The sequence below is a fragment of the Solenopsis invicta genome, chromosome 6, assembly GCF_016802725.1.
Source record: "Solenopsis invicta isolate M01_SB chromosome 6, UNIL_Sinv_3.0, whole genome shotgun sequence".
NCBI lineage: Eukaryota > Metazoa > Arthropoda > Insecta > Hymenoptera > Formicidae > Solenopsis > Solenopsis invicta.
The window spans coordinates 17556288-17573316 of record NC_052669.1 but is presented as its reverse complement, the minus strand read 5'-3'; the positions used below and the strand labels follow the sequence as shown (position 1 = coordinate 17573316).

General features: G+C 35.6%; 3 protein-coding genes across 4 annotated transcripts; 2 read left to right on the top strand and 1 right to left on the bottom strand.

Moving 5' to 3' along the window:
• On the top strand, positions 1 to 4483 carry LOC105201560 (golgin-45). The gene is made up of 6 exons (XM_026134156.2): positions 1 to 260; positions 891 to 1432; positions 2984 to 3183; positions 3494 to 3622; positions 3693 to 3918; positions 3996 to 4483. Exons 1-6 carry the CDS (start codon positions 215 to 217, stop codon positions 4158 to 4160), a joined length of 1308 nt encoding a protein of 435 aa, XP_025989941.1. The 5' UTR covers positions 1 to 214; the 3' UTR covers positions 4161 to 4483.
• A 653-nt stretch (positions 4484 to 5136) lies between these two features.
• Positions 5137 to 6012, bottom strand: LOC113003667. The gene has a single exon (XM_026134113.1). It carries the CDS (start codon positions 6010 to 6012, stop codon positions 5137 to 5139), a length of 876 nt encoding a protein of 291 aa, XP_025989898.1.
• An 8035-nt stretch (positions 6013 to 14047) lies between these two features.
• On the top strand, positions 14048 to 15393 carry LOC105200453. 2 transcript variants are annotated; one of them, XM_011168015.2, is made up of 3 exons: positions 14048 to 14361; positions 14440 to 14542; positions 14917 to 15393. In XM_011168015.2, exons 2-3 carry the CDS (start codon positions 14489 to 14491, stop codon positions 15163 to 15165), a joined length of 303 nt encoding a protein of 100 aa, XP_011166317.1. In that variant the 5' UTR covers positions 14048 to 14361; positions 14440 to 14488; the 3' UTR covers positions 15166 to 15393. The 2 variants fall into 2 exon arrangements, with proteins under 2 accessions (XP_011166317.1, XP_039306788.1); XM_039450854.1 differs by having other exon boundaries at positions 14052 to 14361; positions 14445 to 14542.
• The last annotated feature ends 1636 nt before the right edge of the window (positions 15394 to 17029 follow it).

Here is a 17029-nt window from a genome sequence, read left to right as displayed (position 1 = left end):
GCGAGTGTGGGGCATCTCTGGCATCACTGGTCCCATCTGAAAACACTGAATAACAGTTCTATACTAACATTGCTAACCTGTTTCTCTTTTTTTAACATATGCCATAACTGTTGATATGAAAAACTAATTTATATTATATCGCGTATTGCGTAAGATGTAAATATTTATTACGACGTATTATAGAATTATCTGCAATATTTGTTTGCTGCCAAACATGAATACTTGGACAAATAAAAAGCACAGCGTTCACTGTCAGCCAGGTTAGTCCAATCCATCTTGTAAATAATATCATTATATATCATTTCATGATGAGAAGTAAATAAATCAAGCAACATGTAGACGCATCTTTCATATCTTGATTAATAACACAGCCACATAAAAAAAGTGTCATACGCGAGAGATTAAACCTATGTATTCCTATGTATTTTGAGGCTCTGAAACCGAATATGATTTCAGAATTGCTCCATCAGATTAAGATTTTTTTTATACTCAAAAAATTACTGAACGTTCATTAAAATTACACACTATTTAACTCGGTCAAAAAAAATCCTGACCTGATGGAGCAATTCTGAAGTCATATTCAGTTTCATGGTGTCAAAATACATAGGGATACATAAGTGTAGTTTCTCGGACATATTTTTATTTTTTTTTGTTCCTCTGTAATTATAACTTTAGTCAGGGATAATGCTTTCACAATAAGTTTTTTTACAGTGTTTTAAGTTTTTTAGTGTTTATAGCATCATTATCAATATTGACGATTAATTTAATTTCTAATATTATTTCAGTTTTAGTTTACAATTGCATTTAAAATCTGTATTTCTCTTCTTTTTCGGTCTTATTTCAACTTATTGAAATAATTTGTATTTATTATTGAGCATTTATTTTTCAAGATGTTCATATAATGGGTTGCATTGAGCGAACTCAAGGAGATGGTATGGAAAATGCAACAATAGACAAGATCGAGATTAAACAGAGTCGAAGTCGTCTAGGAGACACTCTTATTTACCATCCCACAAACTTGAAGCAATTAGGGTCAACAGCTCCGGTCACTCCCATTGGTACAATAGTAAACTTGGTGCCAAAAAATATTCGTAATGCAAAACAGGAGAAGCACATCTTGCACTCCTTGAAATCAAAAGAACCAAAATTTGTACCATACGAACCTTACAAAGCTGCTGTAAATCCAATAGTGCCGTTTGAAAAAAGAAACAAAAAATTACCCAAGAATAAGTCTAGCTTGAACACCACAGTTACGCAAATTGCTACGATGAAGATTCAAGATGACGCGAGGATGAAGGATAGTATGAAAGAAAGTAAAGAAAAAACATCTGAAGATGAATGGAACAATGAGAAAAGAATATATGAGGTTGAAATTCGTAAGCTGAAAGAGGAAAACAGTCAGCTTGAAACTCAATTAAAATTTCAAGCACAGGTAAAGCAATTGTATATTAATCCTTGATTGTGACTTTTTTAATATTTTTTGTTGAATGTTGGTATATCAAGGTTTTTAGGGTCGCTGATTGCAAATTTTAAGTAAAAATATAAAAAAATTATATTTGACACATTTAAGTATAGTAGCTAAATTGAAAAAAAAAAAAAAATTAACTATGGCTTGTACACAATAAAAATTTTATACATAAAAGTTTTTCAGATTTCTGATGACAAATCTGTAATCAAAATTAAAAAATTCCAAATGGTGGATTCACTATTGAAAAACGTATGCTTTTTAATGAAAAAGTCGTTTTTTAACATAATCGGGAACTAACAACGAGTATGTGTGGTGAGACATCTTGAAAGTAAATATATCTTACGAATGTTAATACAAGGTTTTACCGAGGGGATAACCACTCGAAAAATAAGTGTACATTGGATTTCGGACTTCAAAACTTTACCGGACTTCGCCGGACTTCATTGGACTACGTCAAACTTCATCGAACTTTATCGAACTTCAGACTTCATCGGACTTCACGGACTTTACCGGATTTCGCGAACTTCGGACTTCATCGGATTACACCGGACTTTGCCGGACTTCATCGAATTACGTTGAACTTCATTAGATTAGGTTGGACTTCGAGGAATTCAAAGGACTTCTAGCGGGTTGTACACCAGAATTCAAGAGTGGTTACCCCCTCGGTTTTAGCTAAATGTAAATTTATAAAATTTCTTAATTACTTTGGACCTATATCAATCATTTGAATCCACAATTTTAAATACAATTTACATTTTAAATACAAAAAAATCAGTGACTTGAAAAACATTGTAAATTTTTAAAAACACATTTGTTACTTTTTAGTTTTTTCTTTCCAGCATCAATTTTTTTAAATGATTTGATCGATGTTTTAATTTAATTTATAATTTATTGTTAAAAGAATTACATATATATTTATGCTATCCATGTACACATATCGTGCCTCCACAAGAAAAGTGGTACAAGTCAAAAATATAAAATTGTTTAGGAGAAAAAAAGTGTATATTTTAAAATTAATTAACTAATTATGGCTGTATCAAACATAAGTTAACTTGAAGCTAATCACAAATTGTTTATTTTAAGTTTTTTAGAAATAACGTAAATATTAATTTTGTTATGTTAAACCTGAAAACTGCCTTTTGTCATTTTTTCTTTTTTTTTTAAATTCAACTTGTATTCTTTTTTTCTAATTGAAAACTAATGTATAAATAACACTTTTAAAAAACACTATTTGCACATGATACAAACATTACAAAAATTTCGACTTGTGTCAATTTTTTGTAGGGATACGATATATATGTATGTATATATCTCAAGAACATAAAGGTATGTAATATGTTACACAAACTAATTACGAAATGCGTAAAGATGCGGAAGTAGTGCAAAAAGGCTATAGATCCCTGTATGAGACATTATGCAACAAAGGATTGCATACAATTACAAAAGTTATTGCAATGTTTAATTTACGCTACGATATATACATATATATATATATATATATATATGTGCACACAGGTCAATGGAGAATTAAAAAATTTGTTGGTTGCTGCAGTGGGAGAGGATTTAGAAACAAGAGTTCATTTGTTAACCGAAGATAAATTGCAACTTGCGAGAGCTCTCCTAAATTCGGCCCAAAATTTGTCAACGCATCAGGAACAAACGGAATGGCTAGCAGGCCAGTGTGAAGTTTGGAGAAGTAAATTTCTAGCTAGTAGGTAATTGACAATTATTTCCGAGATGCTCGGAATTTTTGTAATTTTTTCTTATTGTTTGTATTATATGCGTGCGTGCGCGCGTAAGGCGAATCCCGATAGCACACCATCACTCACAGCGGCCGATGCCTAGAGTTTTTCCGTTGATTGGGTTAAATAAGTCAAGATGATTGGTTGGTGGGCTATCGCATCATGCGTTATCGGATCCCGTCCGCGCGCGCACACACAGATTAATTATATTTTATCTTTTTATTAAACTAAGAAATGCCAAGCAGTGTAAAAATATCATTCATTTATCGAAAACTTATTACAGCTTAATGGTGGAAGATTTGGCAAGATGGAAAGCTGCGCTCTGCCAGAGAACGACAGAACTGCAGGAAATTATGAAACGACTCTTAGAAGAACATAACGTTATTCGGGATACATCGCTTAAAACATACAGGTATATGGTTTTCTGGTATTATTATATAACTTGTGTAATTTAATCTGATGAGTAATCTTTATTTGTTCAGAATACTTACGATCCTACGAGAGAAATTTGATTCCATAGGAACAACGTCCGGCAAGAAACATGAATTAGCTAGTACCAATATTGTCGATCTTACACAGGGATGTTGGCAACTCGCGAAAATTTTGAAAGTGAGTCTTCTGAGCGGTATCCCGGAGTCAGAATTACAGAAAGAACTGAATATAACTGGTTTAGATATGAAAACACTCGCTGAGAACAACGCGGAGAAGGTTGAGCTGTTTAATTTTTAAATTTCTTACATGAGACATAAATGTTTTGATATGACAAGTCAATGTCTAAATTTTAGTTGTTGATGAATCAAAAATTACCTATGACTGGGAGAGAAGATGTTGCCTGTACCGCAGTGATGGGAGCGGCGGTCGCGGTCGGCGGACAAATGTTTCTTCCCCAATGCGACGTGAATAATATGACATGTTGCCCACACTGCAGTGGCGAGATTAAACAGATTTGAAAATAATTCCACTTTTATACAATCTTCTACATATATGTATAATATCTTTTTATACTAAATATACAAGTATTTTTTCATCTGGTGCCAAAATTTTGTACAGCTACATCTTTAATTATTCTGTTTCTTTAGTGAAACAATCAGTGATAATATTTATATATTATACGTTATAATTTTACATCATTTTAAAAAATTAGTCTGCTCTTGTAAACATCAGTAATCTAAGAATTCTCTTGTATAACCTGGTGTTTCATCACTATATTTCCTAATTTATTTGTAAACGTATATTTTCTGCTTGTATAAATTATATAATTTATTTAAAATAACGATAGTCTATGTTACTTCTTTCCTACAGTAATTAAATAATATTAAACACTGTTTATCATGCATGACCATGATGTAATAAAGTATTGCATTTTCCTGCATTGATTATTTCAGCGTATGTACATGACGTTTATAGACGTTGCAAAGCAATAGCAAATCTACTTCTTCTTTTATTGAATTGGCACCCGTCCCCAGTAACTAGTAGGGCAGGGACGATTTGGCCATTAACCAGAGTAATTTTTCGGGTAGCAGAAAGGTATAAATGATGGGATGAGAGATGCAACGAGTAGACGGTAATTATGATGATAGAAAAGAGTTGGTGATGGCGGAGGAACCGGAGCTCTGGGCAGCTCTGGGAGCACGGGCGCGCGCTCCAAACAGCTGCGGAGCCACTTAAAGTTAGAGTCCCTAGAAGTAGAGAGTCTGGACATTTGTGGATTCCACGTGATTGGATGCACGTGACTGTGCACCTAAAATGGCAGCACCAATACGGATCCCTGTTTAATCCTCTTTAGCCAATGCGATAACAGTATACAATACGTTCAAGTGCACACAATGATAAACATACACACATATAAAGCTCACATACATACACTAACATATTCATCACCGACATTTTAGGGGCAAATGTCCAGACTCTCTACTTCTAGGGACTCTACTTAAAGTGAGCATTGAGCGCCCTCCCCTTGAATCGCGTCGGAGACGTGAACTCGTGCTTGTGCACGAGGCGGGAGGGTTCAAATGTTGAGTTCACACGACTTGAAATATGAAAGTGATGAAATATGAGGCGACATAGTTTAGTAGTAGGGTAGCCAAGGATAGAAAAGATGTTGATTTGGAATGAAGGATATTTATCTTTAAGGTATTGTCTGAGATTAGATGATTTCGGAATGGTAATAGGACAATAAAAAATGATATGATTGGCGTCCTGCCGACCTTCCCCACAGGGGCAATTCGGTGAGTCTGACATGTTTTTTCTGAATAAGCTGTATTTTAAGTTGTAGTGGTTGCTTCTGAGTCGGTTGATTATTACTATTTCTTCTCTGTCAAGAGGTTTGCGATGAAACCAAGGGCGCTTATAAAGAGTATGTTGGTATAAAGAAGCATGTTGGGTGCCGTTAACTTGTGCCGCTTCTTCCAGATAAGCTCTGAATTTGTTGGTAGTATTACAGTTGATCTCGGCAAAATAGTCCGCGTATGGAATGCGGAACGGGGGAATGAATCCTTGACGGGACGCAATTTTGGCAGCTTGATCTGCGTTTTCGTTTCCTGGAATTCCTTTATGTGCCGGGACCCAGCATAGTGTCAGGTTGAAGTTTAATTTATCTAGAAGAAAGAGCTTATGTTTAAGTTTGTATATAATGTGGTTGTCGGCCTTGTGATTGTATTGCGAGATAGCTTGAAGCACGCTTAGTGAGTCGGTGAAAATGACGGAATTGATCCAGTGAAGTTCTTCGATAATTCCTATGGCTTCAAGCAGCGCCCAAGCTTCGGCAGAGAAGATGGATGTTTCTGCAGGAAGTTTATGCATTATGGCTTTATTTAGACTAGGGATGTATACGCTGGCTCCGACGGCCAGAGAGAGTTCAGATTTTGAGCCATCCGTGTAAAGGTGAGTGTGTTCTTTGAAGAGTTTATCAGCTAAGTGCCGGAAACATTGGTTGACAAGGTCCTGAGAGGCATCTTTATCCAACTTCGTGAGAGAAATGTTGATTTGTGGGCATTGTGGGTTGATTTGTGAATGAGTAGGCAGAATAAGGGTATTGGAATTTCGGAGGAATAGTGCTACGAAATATTTTTATTAAGTCTCCTGAAGCTTGGATGTAAATTCCAAAAATTGGGAATTTTTTAATGAGATTGATTTTATCCTGTGGTGACACCACCAGATCCCTGAGAGATTTAAGGTAAGAAGTGGCAGGATTACTTTTATTGGCAAGGGCTTTGTAAATGTATTTAGAGGAAATATGAGAGATTCTGACTTCTAATGGGGGTTCTTTGGATTCGTATAGCATTATGTTGATAGGAGTGGAAATTCTATAGCCGAGGGCAATTCTGATGCATCTATAAATAAGTCTTTTAAGTTTCAAAAAATTTGATGAGTTGTTGCGAAATTGAAAGATCTGACCTCCATATTCAATAGAGCTTCTGAAGATGGCTCGAAAGATTTGCAGGAGTAGACGGGGATGAGCCCCCCACCAAACGCCGGAGAGAGATGAGATAATGTCCGCTAGTTTCCTGCCCTTATGAATTAGATATTTCAAGTGTGTGTCTCCTTTGAGTTTATCGTCAAACCAGATGCCCAAGAAACGGGCACTAGTAACTCTGGGAACTAGGGTGCCATTTATGAAGATATCCGAAGGACCTTGCATATTTTGTGAAGAGGAGCGCTTCCGGGAGAAAATCAGAAGTTGAGATTTGGCGGGAGACAAGGTCAAGCCTCTATTTTTAAGAAAATTGGAAACTCGATCCAAGTTGTGCTGAAGGGAGCCAAGCGCGCTGCTGATGTTTTCAGCGGATACAAACAGTGCGATATCATCTGCGTACTGCAAAATCTGGCCTTCTTTGGTTAAGTGTTTGCCGATGTGCCTGAGGTATATGTTGAAAAGGGTAGGACTTAATGTGGATCCCTGGGGGGTACCTTTGCGTGTAAGAAATGGGCCTTTGAGTTCCCCGTCTGTAATAAAGAAGAGTTTTCTTTCCATAATAAGGTTGGCAATAAATTTACAAAAATTAGGGGGCAGTCCCATGTCCACTAGATCTTGAATTAATATATAAGGAACAACGTTATCAAATGCACCCTCAATGTCTAGAAACACGCAAGCAATTTCCCCCCTAATGAAGGCAGAATGTACGAAACTAGAGAGAGAGACGAGATTGTCAACACAGGATCTGTTTGATCTGAAGCCAGTCTGAAAATCAGGAACGAAACAGTCACCCTCCACAATCCATCTGAGTCGGTAGTAAAATATCTTTTCCAGAATTTTGAGGAAGCCTGACAAGAGTGAAATAGGTCTTACGCCTCCTTGAGGCTTAGGGATTAAAACTATCAATGAATGAGACCAACTTTCTGGGAAGGAACCCTCCAATACAATAGCGTTGTAGAGATCCGCCAGAGTGGAAAGGAAGGAGTCCGGAAGAGCTTTGATCATGTTGTATGAAAATTGGTCAAGACCCGGAGCAGAATGAGACTTTATGTTTTGTAACACAAAATAGCAAATCTACTGTTGATCTTTACTGTTCAAGTTTTTCACAGCTACCACCGACGAGAGACTATTAAAGACCGTCAACCCTGGGTAAATTTTCGAGGCCGTTACTAGGGCCCCAGGGGCTCGGCGTTAATTGAAGAGCAATGACGTTATCGATTATATAATTGTTAATACAAATATTTGAGTAATACGTTATTAAAATCTTGATTTTTTTTATTATACAAATACTTCATAAGCAAATATGCATACTTATATTTAATAATATCATTGTATATTGCTTTAAAATTGTAATTCTTTTTGATCAGTTATTATCTCTGTCGATAATCAAACTTGGATGTTAACATCAAAACTGCAATTTTTAATAAAAATTGAGAATTTTTGGGTTACAAATACATAAGCATATCTATGAAACTTCAAGATAACAATAAATTATAAAATTAGTACTGTATTGTCAGTTTATCATTAAAAATTTAACAGTCACACAAACTCCCGTAAGGTTAGCGGTCTTTAACAGTCTCTCGTCGGTGTCACAAGTCGGCTGCAGATGCCGATAATTAAACTATAATTTTTTAATCAACTTTCGTTTTTCGTATTGAATTATAGTTTCTGGCAAATATTTTTGTCACTACTTTAATCATGTAAAAGGATTTTGAGATTAATAAAGCCAATTAAGAGAAAAGCCGGAATAAAAATAAGCACATTAGAGGAGAAGAGGGTAATATGGCACCCATTTTCATTTTATTGAATCATTTTGTTAATAATTAATATTTTCTATTGAAACTTGAACGATTACATTCGTCAAAATGTTGTTTGACAGATTCTAGGCTCAAAATAATGAGATATTTATTATTTAGGACGTGATTTATAAAAATCTAATGCTCTGCATAATCGGTAGCAGAAAAAAAGTGGTTGTAATATGGCTATCTATAAGAATAATTTAAAAAAGTTAATTTAGTTTAGGAGAAACACAGTATCTTGTTACAAAATTATATATTTTTAATTTTCCATTGTTTAGAATTTTTCTAATATAGAATTTTCTTGCGTTCAGTAACTTTAAAAATACCATTAGAAATTTAGTTAGAAATGTCATTTTATCCCTGTTTAACATTAAACAACAAGCATAAAATAATGTTTTTAATGTTTCTAAACACCGCTCTCTAGAATGACGATCGATTTATTGAAGAAATATTTCAATATAAAAATTTTGCTTAAAAGACCATATTAATAAAATTCCATGTTATTGTTTTAACTTTGTATAACTCAAAATGTGTATAGCTGAATAAAAAGGTAATTAAAGGTTAAAGGTGAACCTTGAAAAAGTTAGAAGTGCTCAAAAGTAAAAATGCCTTATAACAATTGTCACTTATTATGTATTGTCATATTAATATCACTAAAAAACGGCGGGCTACTAAATGAATAACTCCATAAGCAATTGTTAGAATACGTCATCTAATAACGGAGATAATAGGGGTAACCATATTGTCGACAGTAGCCATAATACCCTCTTCTCCTCTATATATATATATATATATATATATATATATATATATATATATATATATACGCAATAAAAAAAAATTGATTTTCACGTGACCTTTCCTCCTTAAATTACTAATGCAAGTTGGAATATAAAATTTTACTCATCGTTTACCCGACATTGTAGCTCAATTTTTTCATGTTGCCTTCGAAGTTCCTCGGATGAAGAAACATCAAAGCCAACTTGACAACAAGAGTTCAGCATTGTGTTTGCTGGACCCAAGATCCAGTTAGTAACACTCGACACACCCTGCTCAAGATCTTCGATTACTCTGGCAGTATCCAGATTTCTTTCCATCTCTGTCCACGAATTTTCAATGTCCATCTATAAAGAATGAAATTAGCGTATTGCATTAACTAAATATAAAATAAATTCAAATAGAAAAAGAAAGGGGATGGTGGAATACCATTTTGTTCTTTTAATTCTATAAATATGAACGCGACACAATTCTAAAAATATAAAGAAAGTAATTATACATCTACCAGCAAGGTATATATATTTGATTTACAGAATCATATTTGTTTACATGATTCTGTGAATTAAATACATGTATACATTAAAATTTGATTTAATTATAATTTATGAAATCCTGTAATTTCGGATTGAAATGAATTTAACAAGTGAGTGCTGGCACCACCGCTAGGCGGCCACGCTGCGAGAGATCTTCTCGTGAGTCGAATGCGGCCACGGGTGTTATATCTAGGCGCCACCGCGGCTGACTCCCCAGCTCATAACTTCAGTAAGACTTTTAAGAGTTGCTTGTTGTAACCTTGAGACAAATACTCACTCTCAGTCTTTTCAAATGTGACGTGTGGAACGCTGTTCCACATAAATTTTTATAATTTTTACATGTAAATAACAATTTGTATTGTTATTTAATCTTGTACAAAAATTAAATATTTAATTCAAATTTAATCTTTTTTTAGTCCTTTTTAACGAAAAGGACTAAAAATGTATTGTTATTTAATCTTGTACAAAAATTAAATATTTAATTCAAATTTAATCTTTTTTTAGTCCTTTTTAACGAAAAGGATACAAGAAATATTTTTTTGTAAATTAAACATTTATAACGTTTTATATTAATGTATTCTGTTTTAATAAATCTATCTGGGTTCCGATTTTATATTTTCAATCTGTCTTAACACCATATTTTCGGTGCAGAAATCTCGATCAATTTGGACTACTTTTTTTTTTAATCGGTTTTAATCGCACATTTTTGGCAGGGTTAATACTACTTTACTAATAAATATCATTTTTTATTAAATAAAGTCCTAATCGCGCAATATAAAATAATGTCCAAACAACGTCCATAAAAGTCCTTTTTGTCTTGCTGAGACGTCTTAATGACGTCCATTTGACGTCAGAAGGCGGTACATTGTACGTCCAAAGGACGTTTCCTAGACGTCTACAAGACACAATTACTATGTCATCTGGACGTCAAGACATGTCCGACCGTGACGTCCATAGGACATCCAAAGGACGTCCTTGTGTTGCGTGGGATCGAGACAGCTGACGAGATGACAGAATTAGTATTCCGCACTATTGAGGGAATTAGTAATGTTCAAGTTCGGAGAGCTACGCAAAATGTACAGAAAAAAGCAAGAACGTGTATCGAAGGAGGAGCACACTTCAAACATTTATTATAATTATAAGGAAATAAATAATTAATTTACGTTGAATTGATAAATTACAATAACACCGAAACGTTTATTTTAGTTATGCACCTTAGAATCTTTAAGGTTTTTTTTAAACAAGGCGGAGAGAGGGGGAGAGAGAGAGAGAGAGAAAGAGAGAGAGAGAGACAGAGAGAGAGAGTGTGTGTGTGTGTGTGTGTTTTTGATTACAGCCGTTTTGCTGCTCATCGTTGTTCTCCCGCCGCTTAGTTTGTCAGCTCCGCTCCGCCCGTCTATTATCCGTCACTGCTTCCTTTCTATAGACGGGCGCTCATTCGCTAACTTTAACATCATATAGTATGGAACAGAAAGCTCAGATCAAAAAATGACTTAGGACTTTTCGACTTGGATTTGTGTCCTCTAACTCATGGTATACTCCAGGTTCCTTTGTTTTGTTACACCCTGTATATATACACAGGGCGTCCGGAAACCAGGGAACTTACTGCTTTGACAACTTAAAGGAGATAAAAAGGGACAAAAAAGTCTTATACCATTTTGCGATATTTGCTATAATTATCGAATTATAAAATAAAACGTATGAGCTAATATGCGGTAACGCCGCGCTATCGCGCCTAGCTCATAGGCAAAAGTGCGCGGCGAGACAGATGACTCGTTGTTGTTTGAATTTGCACGGCACGACGGTCTGAATTTGCCGCATTGCGTGTACAGTTGTGAGCTAAAAGATTGCAACATATTTTCTTCAATTGTTTTTGGAATGTAGACTTGCTCATCAAACGGCGAACATAATTGGTTCTTACCTGTGGATCCAACCAATTACGTTCGCCGATCGATGAGCAAGTTTATATTCCAAAAACCATCAAAGAAAATGTGTTGCAACCTTTTAGCTTACGACTGTACATACACTGCAAAAAACAAATGTGTTATTTTAACTAAAACGTCTTCTTACACATTTGATAAATAACACATTTGATTTTTGCAACGTATGTACACGCGCTGCGGTGAATTCAGATTGTCGTGCCGTGCAAATTCAAACAAAGACATGTCATCTGTCCCGCCGCGAGCTTTTGCCTACGAGCTAGGCGCGATAGCGCGGCATCATCGCACATTGGCTCATACGTTTTATTTTATAATTCGATAATTATAGCAAATATCGCAAAATGGTATAAGACTTTTTTGTCCCTTTTTATTTTCTTTAAGTTGTCAAAGCAGTAAATTCCCTAGTTCCCGGACACCCTGTGTATATATATATCCGTTTGTTTTCTGTTCCTGAACTCTCTAAATAAGTGTACACTTAAAATGAAATAGATAGATGTTTCAAAGTTAGCGAAAGCAAGAAGGAACGTTCTAGTGCAGTCTAGTGCAGGAACAGAAAACAAGCCTTATATGTAACGCTGGTGGTTTTCGAGCGGTTGCGGGAGGTGTCAGGATACGGTTGCGGATAAACTCGCCGGATTGGTCGGGTTCGGTATAATAATCGCACTCGGTATTTAGCTGATAAACATACTAGATCTTTATTTGGATGTGATATTTACAAGTAGCCTCATAGCTTATTGCGTTTAACGCCTCGTGACAAGTGGACCCAGCCTAAGCGGGGACGCGATTGGCTCGCGGCGGTCGCGACGACCAATCGCCCCTGAACGGTCGGAATTGCGAGCGTTCGGTAAGCGCTAGGCGAGCGCCAGGATTGAATTACAAGACAAGAATTTTAATAACCGCGAGAGTACGGATGAAACGATAAAGTGACAAATGATAATTCTAACTTAAAAGGGAGACATAATAAGAACTGACTTACTAGAACTACGGGAATACTAACGGGATCGTAAGAATACAAATAATCCAACTTAACCTAATCGCTTGGTTTGAAACGGACACGGTGTCCGGGGTGGTCGGGGAGCCGCGGAACGCGGGATCGGAGCGACGGCGACGATTCCGCGCCTCGCCCGAGTCATTAAATTTAACTTTGTTTAATTAAAAAATATTGAATAATTTAGAATACGGACCTTGATCAAAACTGAATTCTCCGCTCACACATGTATTTTCCAAATTTATAAGTTATAAACACTTACATGATTGATTAATATTCTATTTCACAAGACTCACCTTTCTTATATCATTGTGTATCAAAACGCGTTTAAAGTATATTTTTATCTAAATTTGCATTTGATGAAACCTCATTCTATATAATTATCAAAACATCAATTTGTCAAATATAAATATCAAACCTAATTACATCACAAAAGCATTATTTTTATTTATGTATGTATTACTTTATCCTGTCAACGCAATGCAATACCAAAAAGGTTAACCTCTTCAATAATACCTCTTCAAACTGTTACTACACTGTTACCACACTTTCATTCTTATTTCAAAATACATACAATTTATTAATTCCCTAAATTTTCACCTTTTCGCCATGACGGCTGATGGCGAAAAAGTTCACGTGAAAAAGTTCATATTTCCGCTCATGAGTGAGTTACATGATTCCGTGGAATCGTACACCCAAGGACTTTGATTCTGTCCATGGGGAAATTTTCCAAACTGAGAAGTCGCTATCTTTATACATGCTTACAGTTCATGATCAACGTAACGACCAATAAGCTCTAGTCGTTTCATTAATCATGAACTGCAAGAATGTAGAAAGTGGTGACTTCTCAGTTTGGAAAATTTCCCCATGGACAGAATCAAAGTTCCGTGGAATCGTACACCCAAGGACTTTGATTTTGTCCATGGGGAAATTTTTCAAACTGAGAAGTCGCTATTTTTCTACATACTTATAATTCATGATTAACATAACGACCAATAAGCTGTAGTTGTTTCATTAATCATGAACTGCAAGTATGTAGAAAAATTGCGACTTTTCAGTTTGGAAAATTTCCCTATGGACAGAATCAAAGTCCTTGGGTGTACACCCAAGGACTTTGATTCTGTCCATGGGGAAATTTTCTAAATTAAGAAGTCACCACTTTCTACATACTCGCAGTTTATGATTAATGTAACGACTAGATTTTATTGGTCGTTATATTAATCATAAACTGTAAGTATGTAGAAAGATAGCAACTTCTTAGTTTGGAAAATTTCCCCATGAACAGAATCAAAGTCCTTGAGTGACATGATCGTGCATTTCACGTGAAACTTTTCACTTTTCATGTTTCCGCCCTAGGGGAAATGTTACATGATAGACCCCCAGAACCACCGTACGGTTACGATTGGTACCAACAATTGTGTGAGCGTGAAAAAGAGATTCATGAAGAATTAAAACAAAGAAAGAAATGGAAATCTGTCATCGTAGCAAAGCAAAAAAGAATAAAAGCTTTCGAAACATTCATCAATAACACGTCATCGATTAAAGATGAAGATCAGGTCGACGACAAAATATTAGAAGAAGAAAACAGATGGGAGAACAAATTCCAGCAAGCTGTTGAAGACAATGATGACGACGACAAATATATAGGTTAATTGACAAATTCGTAATCCACGATAAAGATCAACAACCAACACACAAAGTAAGTGTAACAATTAATATAACGGACATACGGCAAGACACAAGTAATCCACTAAGGGAATGCAATATAAATTACAAGATTAGACGTCAAACAGCCACCAGGACATATAGCTTGGGTAAAGTGCTGCATGATGATCAAGATATTCAGCATACAAGTTTGGAGATCACAAAAAAGCAACAAGGTACAACTAATACTGCATATATAACAAATATTAAAATTGCAAAAACAACACCAGTGGAAGTAAAATCTGAACTACTTACACCAAGAAAACCAAAGCTACATGAGGAAACAGAGATCATATCATTACTAGATGAGGATGATAATGATTCTCCTCCGAGGTAAAAATTAGCGTCAAAGCAGAATATCATAAACAACAATTCTCCATCAAAACAAGGGTTTAAACTCAAAACAAAATCAATAATTAAACCCAAGACAAAATCAGAAGTTGCATTAACAAAAAAGAGAGACGCCGAAGGAAAATTCGTCGTCAACAACCCAAACACCATCACACCACCATCCACTTCTCAAAACATTACTTAGAAAAAATATTTTCAGAGTAATTTGACGGGAAAAATGCAACCAAGGGTCACAGTGGCGCTGGAGAGGCTTGGCCATGCCGAAATACCAGAACAACTTCTGGTTGAGCGACAAAGGCTGGAAAAAATCAATTCGGACAAGGCAAACGAGCTGCCGAGCGGACAACCAATGGAGGTGGTCTCCAATCAAAGGGACATCCCGGGGAGCAGCAACAATCTCCCGGAACCACCGAAGGCGCCAGCAAACACCAGCAGCAATGAAGATTGAGTGAGGTAGACCAAAGTCGTTAATTGTGAGCCACAAAGCAAAAAACTGAACTGTAATCTTAACCGTAAGACGGATATTAATAATCTTATCTTTATTGTCAATTTTAGTTTCATTTTTACTCATGTCAGTCGTAGCTTTAATTTAATTTAACGTTTTTCTTTTATATTTATTCTTTTAAAAATTTTGTCAGTATTATCATTTTATATTATTAAATTTTTTTTTTATAAAGATATATTTGATCTGATTTCATTATGTGTCAACTATAATTAAAATAAGCCGCATAAGACAACAAAACCAGCGATGCAATGTTCGCGCGTTTTAGTAATACAAACTAACCATTCCCGCGCAAAACAAAATGGCGTCATAAAAGGAAAAGGGCGCATGCGCAAAAAGGGAAAGGAGAAAGAAGGAACAAAAGTAGAGTTAAGCCTGCCGCAGACGATACGTTTTTTCTTACTGGATTTCTAATTGGATTTTCTTATTTGCTATCGTACGGGCAATGGTACTGGCAGTGCTACTGGCCGTGGCTTCACACGGTGCGAGTTTTCGTACGGGCTAAGCAACTGAAATTTGTTTCATAGAAGCGGCACGCTTAAATATGGATGAGATAGATGAGATGGATGAAATTATTGCAACAGTTGTACATTGTCGTAAAATTGCATTATTTTTAATTATTGAAAAATTGCGACAATGAAATAAATATCGCCGACGTTTATGGAGTCGACAGTCAATACATTCTTTAATGCCTCACTTTTACTGTGTTTATTATGGTAATTTGGTGTGTTTATCGCATATAAACATGGTTCTTATTAGTAGGCCTCTATTAAACATAAAATACTTTCTTTGGACTATTTTGAAATCTTTTCATTTCTGCACGATGTTATGTTTGCGAAGTGAATTCACGTTTGAACTTTGACAACACTTCGACAGTATAACCTGGTATAACCCAGTATAACCTATAAGACTGCGTCCTGATTGGCTTTCACAATAAACCAGTACAGAATCACGTAAGAAAAATAGGACATGATCTATTACGAAAATCCAGTACGCGAGCCAGTAGCGTAGCCTGTAAGCTACCCATTTCCAGTACGGGAACACGTAAGACTGCCAATATAGGAGCACGTAAGCAATCCCGTAAGAAAAAACGTATCGTCTGCGGCAGGCTTTAGTCGGTAAAGTACCGCGGAAAAGAGAGGATTGATGTCACCGGACATCAAGAGGTATGATGCAATGTTGCATCATTCGGAGACAATCGCGTTGAAAGGAGTAGCATAAGATCATATTGACTTAGTTTACATCGTTAAAACTTTGGTACTCGTATTAAGTTTGGTGCGCACTAATGCTTTAATACAGGCTCGTTTACATTGAACGTACTAACGTTTCTTACACGACATTTTTTAATATGTTATCGTTTCAGAGAGACCAAATAAGATTATTTATCATAAGACCGGTCAATTAAGGTTATATTTAATAGGCCTAATCCGCTACAAAGTACGTTTCAGTGTTTACATCGTCATTTGTATCATTTGGTACGCGTATTAGTTTGGTACGATACTCCTGCTTGATACGTTCGTACCAATTTGATCCGGCATCGTTTACATCGTGAGTACTAAAAATTTAATACGAAAATTTGATACGAATATAATGCTTAATACGCGTATCAAGTGCACGATGTAAACTAGGCCATTGTTATAGATTTAAGGAGAGCGTTTGTAATTTTCACGATCAGAAGAAAAGTTATGTTAATTTTAATTTTTTTTTTTATTTGTGATTTATGTGATTTTCAAATAAATAAGGTTTTTGTAAGTCAATTGTGTAAAAGTGACTTGCGCACCAACCCTAACACGTCTCTTATACGCGGAAC